The 24,404-nt window shown below is 46.9% G+C and overlaps 8 protein-coding genes across 8 annotated transcripts, besides 22 other annotated features; 4 read left to right on the top strand and 4 right to left on the bottom strand.

Moving 5' to 3' along the window:
• Positions 1 to 212: 212 nt before the first annotated feature.
• On the bottom strand, positions 213 to 1,074 carry EKO05_0010034 (uncharacterized protein; the record flags this gene model as incomplete). Its single annotated transcript, XM_038942983.1, has 2 exons — positions 213 to 625; positions 678 to 1,074. 2 exons carry the CDS (start codon positions 1,072 to 1,074, stop codon positions 213 to 215), a joined length of 810 nt encoding a protein of 269 aa, XP_038794584.1.
• Positions 1,075 to 1,288: 214 nt separating this feature from the next.
• EKO05_0010033 (uncharacterized protein) lies at positions 1,289 to 3,001 on the top strand (the record flags this gene model as incomplete). The annotated part of the gene is made up of 1 exon (XM_038946988.1): positions 1,289 to 3,001. One exon carries the CDS (start codon positions 1,289 to 1,291, stop codon positions 2,999 to 3,001), a length of 1,713 nt encoding a protein of 570 aa, XP_038794583.1.
• A 67-nt stretch (positions 3,002 to 3,068) lies between these two features.
• Positions 3,069 to 3,095: a tandem repeat.
• A 119-nt stretch (positions 3,096 to 3,214) lies between these two features.
• On the bottom strand, positions 3,215 to 5,612 carry EKO05_0010032 (uncharacterized protein; the record flags this gene model as incomplete). The annotated part of the gene is made up of 2 exons (XM_038942913.2): positions 3,215 to 5,332; positions 5,391 to 5,612. 2 exons carry the CDS (start codon positions 5,610 to 5,612, stop codon positions 3,215 to 3,217), a joined length of 2,340 nt encoding a protein of 779 aa, XP_038794582.2.
• Positions 5,613 to 6,448: 836 nt separating this feature from the next.
• Positions 6,449 to 7,081, bottom strand: EKO05_0010031 (uncharacterized protein; the record flags this gene model as incomplete). Its single annotated transcript, XM_059637676.1, has 1 exon — positions 6,449 to 7,081. One exon carries the CDS (start codon positions 7,079 to 7,081, stop codon positions 6,449 to 6,451), a length of 633 nt encoding a protein of 210 aa, XP_059493659.1.
• A 448-nt stretch (positions 7,082 to 7,529) lies between these two features.
• Positions 7,530 to 9,215, bottom strand: EKO05_0010030 (uncharacterized protein; the record flags this gene model as incomplete). The annotated part of the gene is made up of 1 exon (XM_038946987.1): positions 7,530 to 9,215. The coding sequence occupies one exon, from the start codon at positions 9,213 to 9,215 to the stop codon at positions 7,530 to 7,532; it is 1,686 nt and encodes a 561-aa protein (XP_038794581.1).
• Positions 9,216 to 10,091: 876 nt separating this feature from the next.
• EKO05_0010029 (auxilin-like clathrin-binding protein required for normal clathrin function) lies at positions 10,092 to 13,010 on the top strand (the record flags this gene model as incomplete). Its single annotated transcript, XM_038942932.1, has 2 exons — positions 10,092 to 12,857; positions 12,909 to 13,010. 2 exons carry the CDS (start codon positions 10,092 to 10,094, stop codon positions 13,008 to 13,010), a joined length of 2,868 nt encoding a protein of 955 aa, XP_038794580.1.
• A 604-nt stretch (positions 13,011 to 13,614) lies between these two features.
• Positions 13,615 to 14,831, top strand: EKO05_0010028 (uncharacterized protein; the record flags this gene model as incomplete). The annotated part of the gene is made up of 2 exons (XM_059637675.1): positions 13,615 to 13,699; positions 13,792 to 14,831. 2 exons carry the CDS (start codon positions 13,615 to 13,617, stop codon positions 14,829 to 14,831), a joined length of 1,125 nt encoding a protein of 374 aa, XP_059493658.1.
• Positions 14,832 to 15,316: 485 nt separating this feature from the next.
• Positions 15,317 to 15,774: a dispersed repeat.
• Positions 15,560 to 15,596: a tandem repeat.
• Positions 15,597 to 15,607: a tandem repeat.
• A 215-nt stretch (positions 15,775 to 15,989) lies between the features above and the next one.
• Positions 15,990 to 16,338: a dispersed repeat.
• Positions 16,339 to 16,395: 57 nt separating this feature from the next.
• Positions 16,396 to 16,723: a dispersed repeat.
• Positions 16,621 to 18,127: a mobile genetic element.
• Positions 18,128 to 18,195: 68 nt separating this feature from the next.
• EKO05_0010027 (uncharacterized protein) lies at positions 18,196 to 18,399 on the top strand (the record flags this gene model as incomplete). The annotated part of the gene is made up of 1 exon (XM_059637674.1): positions 18,196 to 18,399. The coding sequence occupies one exon, from the start codon at positions 18,196 to 18,198 to the stop codon at positions 18,397 to 18,399; it is 204 nt and encodes a 67-aa protein (XP_059493657.1).
• Positions 18,271 to 18,395: a tandem repeat.
• Positions 18,396 to 18,440: a mobile genetic element.
• Positions 18,441 to 19,335: a mobile genetic element.
• Positions 18,750 to 18,797: a tandem repeat.
• Positions 19,335 to 19,588: a mobile genetic element.
• A 1-nt stretch (position 19,589) lies between these two features.
• Positions 19,590 to 21,252: a mobile genetic element.
• Positions 20,102 to 20,160: a tandem repeat.
• Positions 21,105 to 21,145: a tandem repeat.
• Positions 21,161 to 21,184: a tandem repeat.
• Positions 21,185 to 21,252: a tandem repeat.
• Positions 21,253 to 21,255: 3 nt separating this feature from the next.
• Positions 21,256 to 22,515: a mobile genetic element.
• A 1-nt stretch (position 22,516) lies between these two features.
• Positions 22,517 to 24,404: part of a mobile genetic element that runs on past the window's edge.
• Positions 22,802 to 22,839: a tandem repeat.
• Positions 23,947 to 24,019: a tandem repeat.
• Positions 24,100 to 24,146: a tandem repeat.

Raw genomic sequence — 24,404 nt, 5'->3', positions numbered from 1 at the left:
TCTGCATTCAAGCTGACGCACATTTGCGTGCTCATAACAATCCAGAGAACCTGAGGTCCACTTCTTGAAACATTCATCGTCAAGAGCTTTTTATTGCTCTTGTCCGGTCGAACCTGTGCAGCTCTAAGTCCCAATGCAATCGCTATCAAGTGCGCAAAACCCTGGCCCATGACGACAGATACAATTATTGTACAATGTATAGCTTCCCCGCACTACGCGTCAACATTGAAAGTGAAGCCCAGCGGTGTAAGGATCTTATTCTGCACAACCTTGTTGGCTTCTTCGCCACCGCGCTCCATTGCAACAGCGCCGACAATAGCGTACAGCGATGTCATGAGTACGGATTCTTGACCAGAGCCCAAGAGGTTGTCCGCACGCTTGGGTGTCCATCGTGTGACCTTGTCCAAGCCGTAACGCTCTGCAATCTGTGCTAATCGTGTCTTGTCCAACACCGTCTGTTCGGCCTCGTTGGTCAGGCCTGCGAGGCCGTCCAGGGCGGGGTGGAGAAAGGGCCTGCGGCCAAAGTTGTCGACCTTGGGCTCGCCCGTGGGCTCTCGAGGCCAGGCTTTGACTTGTGGGGAATTGATGAGGGCTTGCGAGGTCTGAAGCTCGACTATCCTTCGGCCTGCATATCGTCAGTTGACAGCTCCTTTGTCCTGATGCAATGCGCTACACACCGAGATACGCCAGTCGGTCGTTGAAACCCCGCCTTCCGTGGTCGAAGCTCTTGTGTGTCACTGCCAGCCATTTGACCTCCTCGTCGAGCACCTTGTCACCACCAGGGCCCAGCATCCGTACGTATGCGTCGTCTAGCCGCTTGGGGTCTTCGTTGACCTTGAACACGCCTCCTTTTGCCGCCGGCCGTATCCTGAAGGGCGCCTGCATGCGCGGCGGTGTCTGCTGCCATCGGGGCCTATCTGCTGATTCGGTCTCGAACTCAGGTGCTTGTGATGGAGTGGTGGTCGAGAAAGCGCATGCGGAGGTCCGCACGAGGCCATGTCTGGATGCGTGAGAGCATCGCAGCGACGGCGCGGCCGAGGAGAGCAGGATTCGAGTCGCCCGTTTGGATGCCATTGTGGCGTGTGTGTGTTTGGTGGAGGCGAGATGCGCAGGTAATGGCGGGCGAAGCACGGCAACACTTGGTGGTTGACGACGGTGAAGTTCGAAAAGTTGCGGGTCGCGCCTTGCCCAATGCAGAATAGCCGCAGTCGCGCTCTTCCCCAGCTTTCACCGCGACGCGCCTCTGGGCGGTCTTGCTGGTGTTTCCTGGTTGTTTGATATTCTTGGTATGGCGAGCATTCCTAGCCGTAAGCCGTTGAGAGACTTGCTGGCAGAACAGCTGCCAAAGGACGTGCCGTTTACCTTCTACCATTACTCGACACCACCCTCCAAGTCGCCCGCCCTCTTCTCCGCGCCGCCGCACGGTAGGTCAGAGCGAACCTACTGCGAATCGCACTTTCTGTCTGCAACCATCACACCAAAAGATGTGCCAGAGCCATTGTTACCTCCAGAGCTGCTTGTTCTTGCCATCGAGGTCCTGATCTACACCACACGGCGTCTCACAACCATCTTCGTCTCCAAGGCCGACTCGACAGGCTATCTCTCGGAGCTACGACTCCCACGATCACAAAGCGGATCTCCACTGAAGACTATCTGCGGCACTTTTGTATCATGGCTCGCACGAGAAAGACAAAGAGAAGGGAAGAAACTGGTCATATCGTTGTTTGCAAGAGCTCAAGATCAGTATCTCTTTCCCGCGAGTATCGACAATAAAAACAAGCACGTCCTTGATGATCGAGGACTTGTGAAGTGGTGGTGCAAGGTCTTGGATCCAGTGATATGGGAATATCAGGCTGAGGAAGAGCGAAAACCCTTCCAGGACAGGCTGATTGAGAGCGAGAGCAGTGGCACTGTATCGCAATCTGCAACCACGGCCAAAGGCTACCTCGTCATCCCAGGCTACGAGTCTCATGACACACTCCGTTACGTGCCGTCCCCGCCCGTACCGAACGCCCCTCGACGATGGGCTGCCGCACACCCGCTCCTACAGATTGCGCCTCACCCGGCCGCGCCACCACGCTGTCTCGTCCCACATTTCCCAGACGATCCAAAAGCGCGTTTTCTCGACGAGCTCGATGAAGAACTTCCTGATCGCGGCGAAGCGGTTCTATCGGATGGAGGAACACCATCACGAGGAAACGGCATGTGGAAGAGCGTGAAGACGCTCGACCAGTTCTGGGAGTTCATGGCTTTTAGACAAGAGTGCTCATCCGGAAGGATAGTGGGCTTCATATGGGTTGTCCTAACACCACCCAAGGACCTGATCCCCGAAGAAGACGAAGACACACCGTCGCAGCTATCCCAACTCTCCCAACAATCAGCGATGGACTCTCAAGAAAGCCTCCCCAAACCACGGATAAAGAAGATCTCCTCCAACAAACGCAGGACAAAACCCAAAGCGAACTTTGGCCCAATTCCTCTGATTCTTCCACGCATCAAAACAAACTCCTCAAACCTCTCATCGGTCTCCAACACCTCCACAGCCTCTACATCGAAAGCCCCAGAAAATAGCCCCTACTTCATTTGGCCCGCCTCCTCACGGGGTACAATCTGCTTCAGCACTAAAAACTACAACCGCGCACACGAAGTCCTCGTCCACTCCTCCTTCGCCACGCGCGCCGCCACAGCGCGAAGCACACAGCAGTTTAAGAAGGAAGTCGCAGTTTTGGGCGGCGTTGCGACTTGGGGCTGGACTGTGGTTGGCAAGAAAGAAGCAGCCGTTTCGGCGCCTACCGCTGCTCCGAGTGCGACGCCGGTCACGGTCATGGGTGTGAGGAAGAAGAGGAAGGATGGCGATGCTGCGGCTGCGGCCCAGAGCTTGGATGCTGGTTTGGTCAGGAAGAAAGTCAAGATCGAGCCTACGCCTGCAGCTGCTGCGGATGGTTCGATTGGCGTTCAGGTTCTGGGGGCTGAGCTTGTGAGGAAGAAGCCAAAGTCTTGAACAGCAGTCTTTTACCTTCGCGCTTGACGAACGGGATGACCGATCTTCAGATATTGTTTTAGTAGCATTGCTTTTGTTTTGTTTTGTTTCGTTTGGATATGATACACCAGGGGCATACACCCACCCTCTTTCCTTGATGGAAACTATTTACAGACACAATTCGAAGGCTAGCAGACGCGCTCAAACGCCAATAATGCAAGTCTTCCGACATCATCACCAGACAATCCCCATCCCCACACCCATTGAGCTCAACACCACAGCGCCGCAAACCACAATGGCAGTCCACCCCTCACCGCTCGGCCGCAATCCAGCCGCAGCATCCTTGCTCTCGCTAGATCCCGCAGCTTCGTCCTGGGTTCCACTCGGGTTCCCCTGGCCACCACCCGTCTGCTGCTCCCTACTCGTCACACTGCCGCTCACGCACGCACCCTCATCCAGCGCGCCGTTTTTTCCCCACGCGACCTCAGCCGTCTTCTCCCACAGACTGCTCACGTTGAGATACATGCGAGGCTCATACCAGATGCGGCAATTCGCCGTATCATTCAGAAACTGCGTTGGTACGCCGCTGCCCTCCTTGCCCTTTCTGATGCTATCCTGGAAGTTGACACTCGCGTCCGAAACGGCAATGGCAAAAGCATTGGGCATGAAGCTTGCCCAGTCGCTCAGCTGTTGGCGGCTGGTCGCGAACTGACTGGCTACGTATATGGACATGGCTTGCAGGAACTCCGAGGGCGTTACTAGCGTGCCCTTTGTGCCGCCGACGGCCACCATGGGACCGCGCGTGGGGCGTCCGCCGACGGCAATGGTGCGTACGTTGCTCTGCTGGACCATGAGTTCGAGGAAGATGGCGCAAGTCGAGGCGCAGAGACCGTCGGAAAGAATCACAATGTCTTCGGCGCGGAAAGGGTCCGAGGTGAAGTTTGAGCGCTCGTTGTAACCGGTGATGGTGATGCCGACTGCGAGGACTTTATCGGATGTGGTGGATGGATCTGAGAGATTGTACTTCAGGAGCGAAGTAAACTTGTCGCCGTGGTGCTGGACGGGTGGGTACATGTCGGACCAGGACCCGAACTCGGCGCCATTGGCATCGGTGTACGCAGCTTTACTGAATGGGCTGACGTAGACAGGAGCGTTGAGAGTGGTCAGGGAGTTGAAAGAGGAGATGGACTTGCCAAAGAGTTCGCCTGCTTGGGATCCACGCCAGCGGGACTGGGTCTGTGGCTCTTGGCTGGGGAAGAACTGCTTGTACATGTCGTAGCCGGAAAGGATCTTGCCTCCCCCGTTCTGACGTATGTCGATAACAATTCGTGAGACGACGCGAGACTTGGCTTCAGAAATGAACTTTTGTGTCACGGCTTGGAACTCTTGCGCACCCTCTACGTCTTCTGTGTTGAATGTCCCCACGACGAAGACACCGATTTCACCAGCTCCGGTATTGACAAAGTATCCTGCGAGAGGCACAAGATCAGCCGAGTGGGCCACAACAGGATCCGGGTAGTTGAGCGGCGCAGATCCGTGCTGGATCGAATTGTAACCTTGGAACTCGTGGTCGCGAGGGTTCTCGAGGTGGAAAGGAAGTGAGTTCGGGTCTCTCTTCTTAGCTTTGGTTCCTGATGAGCTCGTTTCTTGGGGTGTTACATATACCTGGTAGAAGTCTTCTGGGCTAGAGATATTTGACCACGTCTCGGATTGTAAGACCACCGCCGCATTGGTGTACTCATTTGTGGTACCGTTTTCGTAGGTGACGTTTGTAGTAGGCCCTGGGTAGAATCTTGGGCTCGTGAAAAGTCCATACGTCTCAGCACTAGCCATGAAGAACAAAGCATTGAACCGTGTGTCTGGGTCGTGGTAGGCATTCATCTGCGCCTCTGCTTCAAGGAATTGTTGAACGTCCTGGCCGTCAATCTGGGTGATGGGAGACGGTTCATAGCCCGTTTGGGAAGCGTTGTAGTCGCGAACAGACCAAACTTGAGGCACCTCACTCCCATCCTTGGACGCGGAAATCAATGCGATGTTGAGATTTCTCCGCCACCTGAAAGCGCCGCCATAAACCATGCCGTTGAAACTGAGATGCCCATCGTGAGCTTTAATAAATAGTGCCGCAATGTCGTTTTCGAAGTCATACTCGTTCGTGTATTTTCCGTCGTTGACTTTTGAGCCAATGTCGTTTAGGCCTGCGATGAGGTCTACCGCTTCGTTCGGCCACCCAGTAGGTGGGTCTTTGAGATACGTCAAAGTCGATTGGAACTCGACCATTTGCTTTATTGAGTTGACCGTGTAATTCGCGGCTTCTTGCACGATGGGAACGGACTTGAGACATGCGTATGCCAACTGGAAGCACGTTAACCCATGCCACAACTTTGAAGTGGCGAGAATCCTTGGTACTCACTTCAGCTTCGACACTGGGAAATTCCAGTCTGGAATCAGATATGAGCTCTCCAACTTGAGCACATGCTTGCTCTGTTTGTATCGGCCCTGATACTGTTTCTGTAGCTGTCGGTTCGACGTCTCCGATTGATGAAAATCGGTTGGAGGTCGTAGCGATAAAAGATTGACCTTGTGCTGTGCTAGCGACTGCTATGAGTGCCAGTAGCACCTGAGTAGACCTCATACCGGGGAATGCGACGTGATGGTTCGTTGCAGAGATTCAGCCAGGCACAATGCAGATTCCCTTCTCTTATTGCTGTGTATTCAGGCCTCCACTCGGATGATCGCAGCAGGGATATCCTCCTTTACCAATTTGCTAAAAGCTCACCGACAGCAACTAAGACAAGTGGGTAAAACCAGCGACTGTGCAGGGCCAGCAGCCCTTAACATCTTCCCGCATATCTGCCTTACCGGCTGCGCAGCCTTCGCGTGCACGTCGGCCATGCGCACCAATCTTGGAAGTCTTAGGCTTCTAGGTTACGAGAAAGGCCGCCTCCATCTTGTTTAGACATAGCAGCAGTGATCGGCAAATGGTATTGCCGTTTCGGGCCCCACATGCTTGCCTTAGATGGTGATTTGTGGGTTTGCCCAGACACCAGCTGAGCCGGCTACGGAAAGTCGGGTGTGAGTCTGCGCGGAATACGGTGTTGAGACTGGTTGGGGCGTGACATGGCGCGTGGCAGTGCGTGGCAGTGCGTTCGTGCCTCGAGTAAGCGCTGAGATGTTTGGGGCCAGGAGAGTGATGTGATGAAATGGGTCATGCACGAGCAAGTGGCTGAATTGTAGTGAAACACACTAGTGCAGCTTTCCGATTGGCTGCGTGGGCTGCTACTTCTTTGTCTCGCACAACTTAACCCTTACACAGGATCGCTAAGTTTGGATAGTGCGCAGGACGTTCACACATGCGCATAACCACGTCTCAATTAAGGCTATGACTATGATGTCTCGATACACAATGTAATTCTCCAACTTAACCTTGTCTTTGATATCTACCATTGCATCTGTACAACTCATCAATGCTCACTTTTCTCTCGCGTCCCCGAAAGCCGCGACACACGACGAGAACCTAGACAGTCTTTCCAAACTCTCTTCAGGCCAACATTCCTCTTTCGGTCCATGACCCTCATACACAAAGGCCCCCTCCGGAACGCCAAACCATCGATGCCTCTTCTCATCCCTAGCGAAGATATACGCATGCGGCTCTAGCCCACCGTTCGCTACATACCTCCCGGCTGCGTCCACCGCCCCATCAATCGTCCCTACTCTGACAATCTTCAGCGGGCCTTCGGCTGCATAGTGACTCCACACGACGCTCAAGCACTCAGGACATCGCACCATGGTTTGTCCTTGTGGACCAGATGCAGTTGGTATTGCTTTGTGCAGGAGTTGTGCTTCTGTAACGCCATTTGTGGGGGCAATGCGGTCGGGTTCGTAGATTGCGTTGAGCGCAAAGGAAGATCCGGTTTCGCGCTGGCAGTAGGTGCAGTGGCATGCGTGGACTGTGAGGGGCGCGGAGGAGAGGGTGTAAGTTACGTGGGAGCAGGGACAGCGGCCGGTCGGTGGGTAAGTATTGATCTTTTGTAAAGGCTTGTCGCTGCTGGAAGGAGGATGATACGTGTTGAGTGCTGGCGAAGTCTGCACCATCATGAGCATCTACCGTTGGCTGCTCCTAGGTTTTAGTTCATCATGTTATTTGAGATTCCACGATCGACGCTCTTCTTTATGTACTGCGCTGTGCCATCATCACGCTTCTAATGGTGCGGGTTGCGCCATCGGATTCCATGGTGAAGACGTATGTCCATCATCACGATGCTAGAGATGCAGCTGTTGTCGTTGATGAACATTTCAATTGTGCTTCCTGCATTGAATATCTTGCAAGATAAAGTCTCGCCGGTTATTGCGCACGCACTAGGTGCTCCACATGATGCTCCTCTCCCTAGCCCATTTTCGTTAACGCCACACACCCACATGTCGCCATGCATTGCCAAGAGCCCGGTGTCGATGCACTAAACAGATGGACTGATTTCACACAGCCTCGATAGGTCATCTGAAAGGCATGATGACATCTTCGAGATAGACTTTCGAAGGTTGCAGCAACACCTCATCTCTTTTTGTCCAGCGCTTCAAGCTGTTCGTCCCTCCACGCACCCGCTTCCTCCAAAGCCCTGCTGGGCTCTCGTTTCCGTGTCAATAGGTAGCCCTGAATAGCCGCTGGTGAAAACTTGCTCTCTGGTAACTGGTCTGCGAACTCTTGCGCCATCTGTTTCAGCTTGTCTCTGCCAAGGGTCTCGGTGGTTGCCTTATCGAACAGCAGGTCCTCGATATCGTTGTCATCCTCGTCCTGTCTTTTCTCGCTGATGATTCTCGGCTTCGCCGTGCGCTGTGACTTCTTCGTAACGACTGATTTCTGCGCATTGTTATCAGTGCCGTACATGCGCATGAAGATCTCTTTGATCTGGACGTGCGTCGCTAGCGAGAAGGCAATACGAATGTCCACCCGTCCTGGTCTGGTGAGAGCTTCATCCAGCGCTTGCGGGCGGTTTGTAGTCATAACAAGAACGCGCCCTTCGTGAGAAGCCACACCATCGATGACATTGAGCAGACCGGCCAAACTGATTAGACTCTTGCGAGGCCCTGAAGGCTCGCATACAGGAGTCTTCGCAACGCCCAAAGTAGGCGGTGGAGTAGGTTCGCTGGATGGTGCCTCGTCATCACGACGCAAACCAGCAGAGTCAATGTCCTCCAGTAGAACGATACAACGTCGTGGAAGCTCGCTGAAAAGTTTGTTCAGGTCAGCTTCAGCAAGACCAACCTCACTAAGAGAAATGCAGTAGATGTGAAGCCCGAAAATGCCGGCCAAGGCGAAGGACAGCGATGTCTTTCCTGTACCCGGTGGCCCGTGGAAGAGATACCCTCTCCGGTACGGGATGCCTCGCGCATCATACCATCGCCTCGTCTCGGGCTGGAGGTATTCGTTGATGTCACTGACGATAGTCCTCTTCTCCTCGCGACCAAGAGACACAGTGCCCATTGGTCGCGATGCTCGGCTTGATTGTCTGTCCCACCCGGTTTCGCCGCCGTTGTCGCTTTTGGGCAGAGGCCGATAGATACTTGTTGTCTTGTTCTCATTCTTCAGAGTCCACTTCTTGATGTGCAGCAGAAGATTCTTGATAGGCTGTGTGTTTCGGCCGAGACAACGAATGGTCAAGAACTCATCGTACTGATCCCACGACCAACTCTTCTTCTCTTTTCTGTCTCTGGACAAGGTGAAGGTGCGACCATCGTGAACGAACCTATCGGTCCCGTAGTTAGGTTCGTACCGTGGTGGGACATTGCTCGCCCAGCTCCCATAGTTGAAGATTCTATTGCCACCTGGTATGTTGCCATCTTCGTCAGAGTCATCATCGGAATCCTGGTGAGTGTTTCGCTGTTTCGTATGGGCTCTGATGTCTCTGCTAACCTTGGTCATCCGTTGCTGTGTGACCCATCCCACAACTTCCCGGTACAATTCATCGTGGCCATCGATAGACACTGATGACGTAAAGTAGCGGTCAAAGTAAGAATATACGTAGGAGTTGAAGAAGAAAACGGCGTGTGAGAGGCCAAAGATGACGACGCATCCAGAGACGACTAGGCCTATGTCGATCCCAAACAGGCGCAAAACAATCTGTGATAGTATTCCGTAGCCAGGAATGAAGGTCTCCAGGAATGATGAAGGAAGGCTGACTGTAGAGGCATTTGGTGCCATGAAATTGGGACCAAGATATTGCAGACGTGAGAAATCCATACTGTAAAGTCCTATGGCCAGCCAGTTAGAGTGGATGTTGTATCGAATGCAACGAAAGAGAAAGGAACGTGCTCGTGTCGACAGTCTGAGAGTGTCTAGATTACGGCAAGACAGGTGCGAGGCCACTCTTATATTGCACAGTCAGCAAGCGAGTGCTTCTGAAGCTGTCTGTGAGTGGCTCGTTCACGGGGCAGCATGGGCAACGGTGAACGTGGGCAGCTACACTTCAGCTTTGCTGGCATGGCGGCGCTAGCTTGCGCTGCTGCCTGGGCCAATGACGAACGGATGGGCGTTCGATGATTCCTGTAAAAGACGAGGCTGGGTTTACTCTCACCGGAGCACACAGTTCACTGACGCGGTGCTATTCAATGCGGTCGTCGAGCCTTGTCGTAGGCAGCAGCAAGCATGTTCTTTTTAGTCATCCTTGGGGCCGCAGACGTCGACCATGGTCATCGCAGCGTATATGAGCAGCAGGGCGTGATGTTGGAGGGGAAACCTGCTGACAGCGTAGGGCTGCTGCTGTGGTGGGGGAAACGCTGGATGGCTAGCACCGGCTTTTGCGTGTCACTTAGGTCTTCAGCCAACAACAAGCAAAGTTCGTCTGCCGTCGAAGTCTACTGTATCTTTTTTGCACACTCACTGCAATATGGTGGAGGCCCGGGAATGGCATGCAGAGGCTTGTTCGATGTGGTTGCAGGAATCGGGGTCATGTCTTGTGGCTGAGTGGCTGTGCGACGCCGCATGTGCCAACGGGGCAGTCGCGACCGATTGCATTGCATAGCGGGCCCGTGGACAGCTTGACAACCTCCACACCCCTTGCGACGATGATATGATCTTTAGCGATTTCCTTGCGTACTACGACACCTAGACACCACAATGGATGACCTCAATGGCCTCGACTGGTCACAGCCCGCCAAACAACCCTCGACCACCCCCGCGGCGTTCCCTCCCTTCCGCCAGAGCCCCACGCCGCAGCTTTCTGGTCGATCCACGCCTCTTTCTGGCCTGTCTGCGCAGCCATCTGGGGCTGGAACGGGCGCTGCCTCCGTCAAACCGTCCAAAGCGCCCTCAAAACCTGCGACACCTGCCAACGATAGCTTCGCTGGGCTCATATCGAGCAAAAGCTCGAAACCTGCAGGAAGCGGTCTGTCGTTGCAGGAACGGCAGAAGCAGCTTCAGGAAGAGAAGCTGAGACAGGAGGCTGAACGGAGGAAGCAATACGATGCAAGCTTTGGTGGCGCGGATTCGCAGTTCTGGAACACGGTAGGAAGTGGGAAGAGCGCGCCGGAGCCCTCGTCTTTGGAAGCCATTCCGCCGCCTGGCTCGAATAATCCCTTCAGCAAGCAAACACTATCGCAGACTATCAATAAGCCATTCGCCGGCCTTGATACTGCCTCGAAGCGCCCCATACAGTCCCCTATCGCCGAAGACGACCTCCTTGCAGCCTTCAATTCGGCCGCTCCAGTAGATAGGGCGAGTCACTTTCCTCCACCGTCCAACGGCAGCGGTCGTAGTACGCCTGCATTCAGCGCAAGCCTATCTAGGGGCCACACGCCCCTGCCACAGCCATCAAATGTGAACGCATTCGCAGACGACGATGATGACATGTTTGGTCTCAAGCAATTGGCCCAAAAGCCAACATCACCCGCGCCTCCTCCACCTACCAACGACGCCGATGACGATATACTCGGGCTGTTAGGGAAGCCAGTGTCAGAGTTCAAGAGAGAGGAGCCAAAGCCAGCGGTGGATAGGCGCCGACAAGAAACACAGCGTGAAAGGTCTTCGAGTCCTATGAATGCTCACGACAGGGCTGTTGCCGAGATTGTGGATATGGGCTTCTCAGCCGACAAATCCGCGATTGCGCTTGCGACCACCGACTCAGGACTAGACGTACAAGCAGCTGTAGGGTGGATACTGAATCAGGCACATGCGGAGGCTAAACAAAGAACACAAGAGCCTAGTCGGGAGCGATCACAACGACGACCTGGTGAGTCTGACGAGCGCTCTAGACGAGGCAACAGTAGACCCAGCGCAAGGGAAAACCGCGGTAGCGAGCCTGTACCAGCTTGGATGCGGGATGAAGATGCTCGAAGTCGCTCTGGTCAACGTCGACAAGATGGGCAGAAACAGGAGAAAGATGTCACGCAAGTTGCTTCGGAAATTGGCAATAGTCTGTTCAAGTCGGCCAATACGCTCTGGAAGACAGGCCGTAAGCAGGTACAGAAAGCCGTGGCCGACTTCCAGCAAGACGGTGGTGATCCCAGCATCCCGAAATGGATGCGTGACGCACAAGCAGCGGAGACAGCACCTAGGTCGAGTAGACCGCAACGAAGTGAGCCGAGTGCAACCGACGAAGCCATGATGCTTGAAGCTGGGGGCCGTCCTGCCAAGCCGCCCCGACAGAGTGAACAACGTCAGCGTCATGACGAGCTGCCAGTGCGACAAAGGCGAGAGCAGGAGGTGTCCCGCAATGGCCTACCTGACAGGATGTCGTCGCAGTCTCCCGCCCAACGTCAGCCCACTCCAAACTACGACAAGAGACCTGCAGCGCGATTGGCTAAACAAGATTTAGAAGAGCAAAGCGCTCAGGCATACGTCAGTCCAGCACGCCGGAAGAAAGCAACGCCACAGCCGCAGCCAGAAGTCGATCTCTTCTCACCAGAATCCATGCCGTCAACAGCCTCTCAGTCACGCCAAACAGCACAGTCTCAGTCGAACAACCCGTTCCTCCAAGCTGCTTCTACGCCCAAGGCGCGAAGTCCCGTGGCCACACCTCTTCCACCCAAGCCGAGAGCTCCGCCGCGAAGAGTCCCTCCTGTCTCTTCATCCGCACTCAATATATCTGCTATGGACCGCCAGAAAGGGTCGGAAGCCTTCAAGCGTGGCGACTACTCTGCTGCTCACATCGCATACTCGTCTGCGTTAAGTCCTCTCCCCGATACACACCCGGTAACGATCATCGTACTTTGCAATCGGGCCGTTACCAACATCAAGGTGGGCGACCCGAAGGCAGCTATCGTTGACGCTGATGCTGCACTATCTATCATTGGTACTTCGAAAGGAGAGGGGGAAAAGATTGCACCTGGCGGTACAGAAAGCGAAAAGGATATGAAGGAGTTCTACGGTAAAGCTCTCATGCGCAAAGCAGAGGCGCTTGAGAACATGGAGAAGTGGGCGGATGCGCACAAGGTTTGGAAATTGGCCGTACAGGATGGAGTCGGTGGTGCGATAAGCATTTCAGGCCGCAACCGTTGCGAGAAGGCTGCGGCTGGCGGCAACAACACATCCGCGCCAGCAGCTGCAAAGCGAGCTCCTGTACGCAAGCCGGCACCGAAGCCATCTGCAATGTCAGAGCTTGGTGGTGGCGCTCCTGATTCGGAAGCGGTCAAGAGACTGAAGCTTGCGAATGCAGCAGCTGAGAAGGCTGACGACGAAAAGTTTGCACTTACCGATCAAGTCGATGCAAGACTCATAGCCTGGAAGGGCACAAAGGCTGACAATCTGCGTGCGCTCCTGGGATCGTTGGACAAGGTGCTCTGGCCAGAGGCCGGGTGGAAGAAGGTTGGCATGGGCGACCTTGTGATGCCGAACAAGGTCAAGATCATTTACATGAAGGCGATTGCCAAGGTGCATCCTGATAAGGTATGTCGAGCATTGCCACTTGCTAGCTTCAGAGACTAACTCGCTCGACAGATACCACAATCAGCCACCACAGAGCAAAAAATGATCAGCGCAGCTGTCTTTGCAACACTGAACGAGGCTTGGGACAAGTTCAAGGCCGACAACAACCTGTGAGCTTGAGAGCATCGGAAGCTCCTTAGTTTGAGAAGTGGCCTTCTACCAATTACGCCTTGACTCTCCGACTACTGAATGCAACTCAAACCTTTAATACCTGTCAGTGCCCTTCTTTTGCAATTGTTCGCTGGATCAACCTCACGTGATGTGATGTCAGCGGCTCAACTCCGGTCGTGTCGTGCCTTGCAGCTTCCCCATATTTGAACGCTTGGCATTACAAACGGCAGCGAACTTTTCCCTGTGCAGTCATCGCGGAGCTTGCCATTGACATCCCATACCAATTCTCTCCATCAAGCTATCGAATCCTACTCAGGTCGCTGTTGTCGTTCGATTGTTTAAGTGCATAAAGGACTCTATTCCAGCATCTCCAACCGGGGAAGGCTTGTACAGATATTTTCCACCGTCACGTTTTCTTCGCAAGGACGCACTCAGCTTTCATCGCTGGGCTAGCATCGCATATCACATCTACAACGCCATCTCTACGTATCTACGTATCTACGTATACTTTTCTTTTTGGTAAAACTACAAAAGGTACAGCGACAAACTCCGATTAGCGAGAAGGAGAGGGACGCATTGAGGAGGTCACGCATACGTCATAGGCAAAATGTTTCCTCCAGCTCAAGGTTTGCGACTGGACATCGATGCGATTAGTCAGATATTTGGATCGATCAGTATTGCTTGCTGGATAGGTAAGCTCTAGCCATCCGTCTTATGAACGTGTATTCATGGTGTTGCTACTATGCATGTGCTCTAGCAGACCATGTGCTGATTGAGTTCACAGTCGTCTTTTCGCCTCAAATTATCGAAAATTGGAGAAGAAGCTCAGCAGAAGGCCTTTCAGTCGTCTTCATCATAATATGGCTTCTCGGCGACTTCTTCAACATTTTCGGTGCCGTCCTCCAGGGTGTGCTGCCAACGATGACCATTTTGGCCGTTTACTACACTCTCGCCGATATTGTACTTCTGTTGCAATGTTTCTGGTACAAGGGCTTCACGCTCCGCGACGTAGTCAACAAGCCCGGAGACGAATCAAATGAAAGCGGCTCGCCTGTGAGCGAAGACGAACCGCTTCTTTCTGACCGCCGTCAAACAAACGGAGCCTCATACGCTAGCGTTGTAGCCAACGGCCACTTCAATGGTAATGGCAGCGATGCCCGACCTCGGATATCGGATATCGACAGACGTCACTCAAACCACTCGCAAAACTCCTTCCGCGAACGCTTCCTCTCAATTGACGGCACGCATCTGTCGCCCGCCACACCGCTACACGGTGATGCCAATGGCGAGGTTCATCATACCGAAGCTCGTCCGCGTGTCCAGTCCACCGTTCAAATGGTCCTGTTCAATCTCGGCACCATCCTCCTTGTCATGGCCGCTGGTGTGTTCGGTTGGTGGCTCAGCGCGTCAAACACGACACCTTCGGATGACACGCCTGCCGACTCTCCGGATTCGTCACCCGACTTCAATCTCTGGGGCCAGATCTTCGGATACATCTGTGCTGCACTGTATCTCGGATCGCGCATTCCGCAGCTGCTGTTGAACTACCGCCGGAAGTCAACAGACGGCATTTCCATGCTGTTCTTCTTGTTTGCGTGTCTGGGCAACTTGACGTATGTGCTTAGTATCGTGGTGTACAAGCCAAGGTGCAAGCACACGCATTGCAGAGAAGGGGAGGCAAGTGCAATCTACGGGAGATACATCGCGATCAACTTCTCGTGGCTGCTGGGCAGCTTCGGAACACTGATACTCGACGCGTGCGTGTTTGTACAGTATTTCTTGTACAAGAAGGATGAGAACGAAAGCGATTCGGAAGACGAGTAACCTACAGGAAAGATTAAGAAGAGGCAGATGGAAGCATTTGCTACAAAGAAGGGCGAGGTGCCATGTGTTGCGTGGCTGTTGCACATATACGTAGGAGAAAAACCACAAAATAGAATGAAAGCTGAGCTTCAGCAAGCCGAATACGATGACCCTCTGACACGATGCATCTACGCCTGACTTGAAACTTTTGCCTTCGCACAGAAGTTAAGCAGCTGCGTGAGCTCAGTACCACAGCACCGCACATGAAGAGTACCAGGCGAACCTGTATCAAGATGCAACAACCGTGTCCGGAACATGCATCCGTCAGTAATACGTGACAACTAGCCTCAGGTACATCAGCGATCATGTTGCGGAAAGATGTATGCTTCGTTTGCACGCTTGAACGTCCTCGAACTCCTGCATACTTTTCAGCTCTTGATTGGTCCGTATCGGCCTCGGTCTTGCTTGAGACATGCATCATCCGTTTGTCCATCCCGGTCAACAGTTATCTCATCCACATCCGCCTCACAGAGCTTCTTAGCGTCTAACCTAGCTCTAATAAACTCTAGCAAAGTCACGCTAACTCTAGCAAGGTCTAGCAAAGTTACGTAAACTCTAGCAGCTAATTAGAGGATATAGAGGCAGAGCAGGGTAAAGCTCTACAGAGCGTCTAAGAGTTTTTAGTTTAGTAATATATAGGATGCAATTTTGCGTTTATAGGGTATAAGCAGTAATCTTCTACCCTATAGTTATTACTACTAATACTATTAAATTATATTAGTTTTATACCTAAATTAGTCCTAAAACCCTAAGATATTATTTATACATAACTTAGAAAACCTAGCTATATATCCTTAGCTGTTACTGCACATTAAGATACTACCTACTAGCCTACTCTCTAACACGCTAACTAATATATTTTTGCCTAAGTATAGCCCTACTAGTAAGTCTATGTTATTACTAACCCTATAACTTAATAATTCTACTAAACTTATGCCTTAGGACAGCTCTAATTCTTTATTAGATAGTAATAATAGAGCTAATGCTAGCATACTAAGATAATATAGATATGTTAGGATAAAGATAAAGTTTAAAAGGATCCTTTAGACGCTATAAAGCGTTAGCTAGTTATTTAATAACTTTCTTAAGGTCTAGGTTAGTTTAATAGAGTATTAACAGACTATTAAGGTGTACTATACTAAGTACTAATTATATACCTAGCAGTATAACATTTTTATTTATATAATTAAATACTTTAGAAAGGAGGATGTTCTAGGTAATAATATAAGGTTTATAGACAGTATTAGGTTAGAACTAGAGCACCTAATTATAAGAAAGCTATTTAGCAAATTTAGGTTCCTAGACACTATACCTAATTAAATTAACTACGCTACTACTATTTAGACTATTAAGACTTATACTCCTTAGTAGTACAGTATATTATAGGTTCTAATAGCAAACTATTACGCCTACTAACCCTTATACGCTGCTGCTAAAGACTATATTATAGTTAATAAATAATTAGTCTCTGTTACTAGTATAGTGTGCTTCTCTTACGTAAGATAAGAATTAGACATAATACTAACTATTATAGATCTATATCTTTAGAGGTTAGGAGTACTATAGTGTGTAGTTTAGACGCTGTATAGATTAGGGTTATATTACTTATACTATACTAGACTTAAGTAGATAAAAAAGCTTAAAGAATATGCTAAGGTATGTTATCTTACTTTTCTAGGCTATACCTGTATAAGTCTGCTAGAGTTAGAGAGATATATATAAGCCTGTTTTTATCTAAGAGGCCTATATAAGTCTACTAGAGTTTGCTAGAGTTTACTTAAGTCTATCTTACTACTAGAGTCTGCTAGAGTCTATCTTATACATCTAATAACAGTAGTCTAGTCTATATAACTAAATATTTAGGCTAATTCTATACTAGAAGCTCCTCTAGGCCTAGGCCTTAAACTAATTTGCTATTACTATTTATAATAACATTAACTTTACTAATTATAAGCGCTATAAGTAGGTTAGCTATACTGCAGAGTTTTATTCCTTTACTAATACTGCGTAGGTTATGTGCAACTAACTACTAGTAAGTAGCCTAACCTAGGATATGCATAACTAGTCTATACTACTAAAGTTTAACAATATTATTACTAGCCTAGGTCTCTATACTAGTAACAGCTTTGCTTATAATATCTTAATATTCTTTATCTTTAAGGCTGTCTAGCGCCTATATAGTCCTGCTATTCTTAAGGTGTTTAAGAACTATAAGGACATACTACTATTCTTTCTACTGTAGAGTCTACTACTGCTGTTAAAGACTTAGTTCTAGTAGTTTGCTAGTATTATAGCAAACAAAGGGACTATTAAAGGGACATACTAGGTCTATAATAGTATCTTCCTTAAACAGCTAGGGCTAACTAAAGACAACAACATTACACTAGGAAGTAATTTTGTAAACTAGCTATTTCTTGTATATAGCAACTAGCTTATAGTGTATTATATCTAAAGTATATAAAATAAACAATAGTATACTTAGTAGGATTATAACTATTAAGAGTAGATTCTTAAGGTCCCTATATAGTTCTATATCTAGATAAATCTGCTATACACTATTATGCGCACTTATAGCATAGTAGTAGTAGAGGAGTTAAATATTTATATAGTGTATAGTAATGCTTTATAATAGAACAAGTTACAGAATAGCAAAGAAAACATAAAGTACTATCTTATAGAGCCTATTATTGCATAGGGATTTACTGCCTATGTAACTATATTATTCTATAGTACTATGTAACGAGCTTAGCGCCTTAATATTAACATTAATATCTATAGCTAGAAGGAGGACCTCTATGCTGCTATCTAGAAGCTTATAGCCACCTAGTTCCTAGAGTTAGTTAAGGACGTCTAGAACACTACATTTGCTAGATTAACTTAGGTAAAAAACACTACTAATGTTAACTTTATTACTATGTGTTAGTTCCTGTAAGAGACTAAGTTGTTCTTAATAGTGTAGCGCGCGGTAAAGTATAGCAATATTAGCATCCTCTAACGTGTAGTTAACCTACTTATAATTATGTTCTTTAGGGCTAGCTAGAGTAACTATAGGCGCAAGATGCTGTACTATTAGTAGCTGCTCTTACCTGCTAATACAGACGTGCTTTAGCATACAATCCTTACATCTAGCTTAGTTAATTAGCGTGGCTTTAGGAACTCTTTTAAGCCTATTAACTTGTTACTTAAGCACCTTAACTATGCTTGCAAGATTAACCTGCAGAACAACAAGAACTCTACTTATAATATTAAGGTAGTGTGCTGGTGCACAGAGTAACTACCTTAGTAATGCTAGTGAACAGGGGGGATAACCTCGGCAATCCCTTAGATGCCAGGTATAAGAGGGGCATCTATCCATCTAATAGACGGACACCTTACCACCTACCTCACTATTAATCTATTACTCTCTCTTTCTCTCTCTCTCTCTCTCTCTCTCTCTCTCTCTCTCTCTCTCTCTCTCTCTCTCTCTCTCTCTCTCTCTCTCTCTCTCTCTCTCTCTCTCTCTCTCTCTTTCTCTCTCTCTCTCTCCTGATGTGCCTGCTAAACAAGATGCTTTAATACTTATACTGGAACAGTAGTGTTTAAGCAGACTGCCCTTTATAACACCTACGTTTAGTTAGTGCGTAATTACGTTAAGGGACAGTTTAGCAAGCAAGTGTCTAGGGCCTACACCTCCCTATCTGCAGTTAAAGATATGTTCCTGTTAGCATAGACGTTATACTCTTGCAGATAGTCTACTAAACAGAGTAGTAATTAACTCTCTAGGTTACCTATATACGCGTCTCTAGACATCTATACCAAGGGTATATATAAACTAGAAGTATAAGTAGATTAGTTTTACACTAAGCATGTCTGTTAATCTGCTATTAGAGTTGTACCTGTTATTAATAATACTAAGAATACTAGCTTTATTAATATTAATAATATTAACCTATAGGAGTATGCTATAGTTGTATATAAGGGTTATAATTAGCATAATAACCCTACTATTTAGGTTAAGTCTTAGGAGATAAACATAATTAATTTTACATAGAAGTTAGTGTCTCTCTTGCTTAGCAGACTAGAGTAAGTCCTCCTTACTGCTAATAGTAGACTTAGTGCCTAGTAACCACAACAGCTTCTAGAGGACTTTAGACAGGACCTAGGTTAGCCTGTTAAGCATAACAGGGTCTAGAGGACTTTAGATAGGACTTAGGTTACTCTTAACTATATCTAGTTTATCTGTGCTTATAATCCTCTAACAGATACTAGTTATACGCCTATAGGCCCTAAGGACAGTAATAGGTATAAGGTTAGATATGCAGGATAGGCTAATAAGGTTAGTTTGTACTGTGCGTAGGTGCAGGTTATAGTATTAATAGAGGAGCAGGACAGGTCTTATAGGCTAGGATTACAGGCATAGGTTAGATCTAGAAGTAATATTTAAGTAGGATAAGGATAGCTGCTGCTAGAGTTTGTAAGAGTTACTGTGCTGGTGCGCACGGTGACTTCCTTAGTAAGAACTAGGATGCTTAGCTAGTGTACGTAATCTGGCCGGCAGAGGGGTATAAGAGACCTTGACAGGAACTGTCAAGGCAAGACACCTACAACAACAACTGGAAACACTTACTTATAGAATTCAACTACCGTATCACCCGTCTCTTTGCCCCTTAACAATGATGATGATAAGTATCCTTCCTGATGTGCCTGCTAACGAGATGCTTCGATACTTATACTGGAACATTACTAGCGCAAGCGTTAGTTAGCTACTAGAGTTTAAGATCTGCGCTAGTACCTCCTACAGACTCTAGTAGCTAACTAACACTTACAGCGTAGTAGGACGCCCTACCTTAGCTAAATCTTTCTGTCCCTACCTATACTAAACTGCTATTATTACCTAAAGCTGTCTAATGTTTTTATAATATGCTTTCCTACATACTATAATCTTACCCTTACTAGGGCTTTAACTATTTAGAGCTCCTATTACTACCTTAACACTATAAGCACAGCTAGAAGTTAGGAGTTAAGAAGGCTATAACTAGGAAGTCTAAGACTAAGGTTACTAGATATAATTGTTGCCTAATAGTAGGTTCTTATCTAAAGCGTCTATCTCTTTATACTAACCTAACCTAAAGAATTAAAACCTAGTCTATAGCTATACAGCCTAAAGCCTATAATAAGCCCTTCTTATCTACTGTCTGCGTATTGCCTCTGCTCCTCTACACGCCTTAACTACTAACGCACCCTACCTTTTAATATTATAGATAAGAAGTAATATATAATACTTTATAGAAACTAGGTATAAGTTATTATAAAAGACTAGTTTAAGTATTAGACTCTACCCCTCTAAATATAATAGATAATTTCTAGCAACACTGTAAGTGTCCTGCTTACTAGTAAGCCTACTTACTATAGAAGGTTTATACTAACTATATACCTAAAGTATATTTAGTCTTAGTATTATCTTACTAGGCCTAGCCTTCTAAGATACCTAGCTTACTTTCCTATACAGTACTTGCAACGAACTAGGACCTAGTTAAACTAAACCTAATAAAGATGTTAACCTTAACTGCTATATACTTAGACTAACTATAGTGCTTTTCCCCTAGAACTAAAGGGAGGTAGACCCTTAGGGCTACTGCTGTTTCTACGTAGTAACAGTTTGCAGCTACTACCTAAACCTTACAGTATTTAGGGTCCTGTCTCCTTCTTCTACAGGTAGAGACTGTAACTGCAGCTCTAGAGATAGTACTAATTACAGGTTAGCTAGGCGTTAGGTAAACTACTACTACCTTATAGTAATATGCACACTATATAGCCCTTAGTCTAACAGTACTTACACCTGTTATTGCTAGTCTAGCACAGCCTAAGATCTGTCTCTGCTAGCACACTAGCTATTACAAACAACTGCTAGCGCGCTAAGCTTAACGCTTGTTCTGCCCTATTATAGGTTAGGAAAACTACTAGATTGTAGTATTAACTAGGGCTTAGCAGTACCTAATTAACAGGTACTGCCTTACCCTAGTAACCTCCCTAAAGTGCTACTACTAAAGGGGCGTAGTTATGCTAGGCATAATAAGCAGGTCTAGCTAGAGGTTCTAGTAAAGGAGCCTGCCCGCTAGTACCTATAGAAGAAGATCCTAAGGTGCTATATATATGTTAGCATTATTTATATATAAGACTAAAAGGCTAGTTACCTCTAGGTAAGCGTGCTAGAAGCTGCTGGGGGGTTGTTTGTAGGACCCCTACCCAAATCTACCTCCTCCTCCTCCTCCTCCTCCTCCTACCCTCCTCCCCCTACAAACCTGCTGAAGTTATTGTTATTATTGTTATTATTAGCGGCGGCGGCAGCTGCTGCTGCTGCTGTTGCTGCAGCTGCTAGGCGGCAGCTGCTGTTGCTGCTGCTTACTTGTAAAGAGTGTACAAAGCGATCACGAGGGAGGATAGGGTTGAAGAGGATAGCAGGTGTATTGTGTAGTAACGAGACTAATTGCTGGAGTATCAGCGATAACCTCCAACACCTATATATAGTCTGGGCTGACTAGCCCTATAGTAGCTTGCTAAGACAGGCAGAGGTACCCCTAGGCCCAGCGCCTAACAATGCCTCCCTTCTTTAGATTTTTTAGCTTAAACAATAGTATAATTAGTAATACTGTATTATTTTAGCCTAGCTTTAGATGTGTTTACTCTGTCTGTTCTGTTATAGCCAATTCTAACTAGGTTTAGGCATCTTAGACGCCTTATAAGGCTAGATAGGGCTTAATACTAATTCTACCTTTACCTAGTAAAAGTTAAACAGAAATCCTCTCTTACCTCTTACTTTACCTCTAGGGTCTAGGCAGCTGTCTGCGCAGGCTAAAGCTCTAACTAGGTGGCTAGCAGCATATAAGCTATCTATACCCCTAGTTTTATTAGTTACTACTATATCCTACTTTATTTTAGTAAGTACTAACCTATTCTGTCTAGTATTTTTGTAAGGATAGCTGAGGGATTTTCTAGGTCTTTCTAGTATGTTCTAACACGTTTTAGCAGATAGTACTGCATAATACGTCCTAGTAACCTTTTTAGACTATTCCTAACTACTACTGCCTACTACTAACTGTTACTAACTGTTACTAACTACTATTTGCTATAGCTGTTATGTTAATGCCTGCTTACTGTAAGATTAACATTGCTAAGAATAGTAGGACTACTAAGCAGTGCTGTATGCTCTGTCTCTACTACATTACTAATAGTAATGTCTATAGGGACTGTTATTTCTCTACTAACCTAGCTTTATAGGGTAGCCTGCGCTATAGGGACGCCTAGGCCTACTGCTAAAGAGAGTGTTATAATAGTAATAAGAATTGCCTATTAGTACGTGTTTTGTCTCCTTTTAGCTTGTTTTAGCATCTTTTAACATATTTAGGGCCCTAATAAGTACGCTAACAGCTATTTAAGGCTTTCTAGCAATATAGCGCGCCTTTACTCTAGTTACTACCTAGGTACTACTACTTATGCCGCTATTGTTAATATAGCTAGTGTTAAGACTACCCCTATAATACCTGCTACTACTGCGCCTATGTCTATTAATAAAAAGACTGCAATAGGCAAGTCTATTGTTAACTAGGCTAGCTTGTTGCTGGGTATAATTTAAGAGTACATTCTGTCTCTTTTTAGCTTATTATAGTGTTCTAGTATAAGTATCGAAGCATCTCGTTAGCAGGCACATTAGGAAGGATACTTATTATTATCATTATTAAGGGTTAAAGAGACAGGTGATACGGTAGTTAAATTCTATAAGTAAGTGTTTCTAGTTGTTGTTATAGGTGTTGTGCCTTAACAGTTCCTGTTAAGGTCTCTTATACCCTTCTACCAGCCAGATTACGTATACTAGCTAAGCATCCTAGTTCTTACTAAGAAAGTTACTGTATACACTAGCACAAACCTTCCCCCCTTAAGAGCTTAGCCCTTTTAAGTAAATAAACTAAATTAAAACTAAACTCTAAACTAATTACTAACCCCCCTTATTACTCTGCTTATTCCTTTCCTTTGCTACCTCCCTGTTTCTGCAATCTTGTTAAGGCCCTAGTTTCCTAAGTAGGTTATTAACTAGAGTCTCCTAATAGCTTAGGGGTAGGAGAGTCTAGTACGTGTCTTAATAAACCCTAGTCTAAGGCACTGCCTAATTTGTATGTTATCTAGGTAGTAGCCTCTATTGCTTTAACAGTTAGACTGTTAAATAACTTATTAAGAGCACTCCCCTGTGTATGCTGTCTGTTCTATAACTCCTATCCTTTCTTATATTCTAGTACTACTCCTTTGTTAGTAAAGAACGATTAATTAGGGATACCTAACTCTTTATTAGCCCTAAAGCAATATTTCTTAGACATCTTTACCTACTGCTAATGCCTCTTTACTATAGCAACGTTGTTATCGCTACTCTTCTAAAGAAACTTTATAAACTCCTTGTTATTAAGACTAAAAATACAGAGTATCTCTTGCTAGACTAGGTAAGAGTTATACTAAGCCTAGTAATAGATAGCTTTAGAAATCTAGGAAGAGAAAGTTAGCGCTATATCTGCTAGGAAAGCATAGGAAGCACTACTATACTTATTTAAATAACCTAACAGTAATAAGGGTCCTAGCGTAAGTATCTAATAAGAACTAGTAATGTCCTTGTATAATCCTATCTCTAGGATCTCTATAGTTTCTCTATCCTTTGTAACTAGCACGTACTAAGGGAGTATAGTTTAGCGCCTTATTATAGATAGTCTAGTAGACCTATATAGCAGTGCTAGGTAGAAGATCCTAACGTCCCTATACTTGTAAGGATACTTCTTCTACTTAGCACCTACTACGTCTTATGCTAACTTAAGGTAGTTAACTGTATCTACCTACCCCTTAATATAACTATTATATTATTTAATTCTATTATCTTTCCTCTAAGCTAAGTATTCTAGAACTAAATTATAGAAGCCTTTTAGAGTAATAGTGTAGTTGTCTGTATCTTTATTATTAAAGGATACTAAGCCCTGTATTATGTCTATTCCTCTACCTAACTCTATAGCGTTATAGAGGTTACAATCTATATAGTTAAAGAACGTCTAATCCCTAGGCTTAGTATATTTAGTGTAGTATAGGTAGAAGATTAAGTTAGTTTGTTAACAGAGTACTGTATAGTAAAGCTAGTACTACAGATTACCCCTTACTAGCTGTTAGATAACAGAGTAGTACATAATCCTACACTACTCTAGGTTGCTTTTGCTATGCTTTATATAAGTATAATAGTTATATATATTAAAGTATTTATCTACTATTTTCTAGAGTTCTAAATTATTTTAAAACATAGAGGTAAACACAGAGACTATAATAGTGCCTTTCTAGTTTAGACTGTCTACCTTAGCTTAAAAATGTTAAGATAGGTGCCTAGAGATAAAGTTGTTCTAGTTAAGGTTAAGTACTGTAGGAACTAGGCGGAATTAATAGGACTGTAGACTATCTATTATGTTTAGTGCATAGAGCTGCTCTTAAAACAGGATTCTAGTTTTTAGGTCGCTCCTCTACTTCCCCTAGCTA

The sequence above is a fragment of the Ascochyta rabiei genome, chromosome 18 (genome assembly GCF_004011695.2).
Source record: "Ascochyta rabiei chromosome 18, complete sequence".
Lineage (NCBI taxonomy): Eukaryota > Fungi > Ascomycota > Dothideomycetes > Pleosporales > Didymellaceae > Ascochyta > Ascochyta rabiei.
The sequence above is the reverse complement of the archived record's forward strand: the minus strand, read 5'-3'. Positions and strand labels throughout refer to the sequence as shown.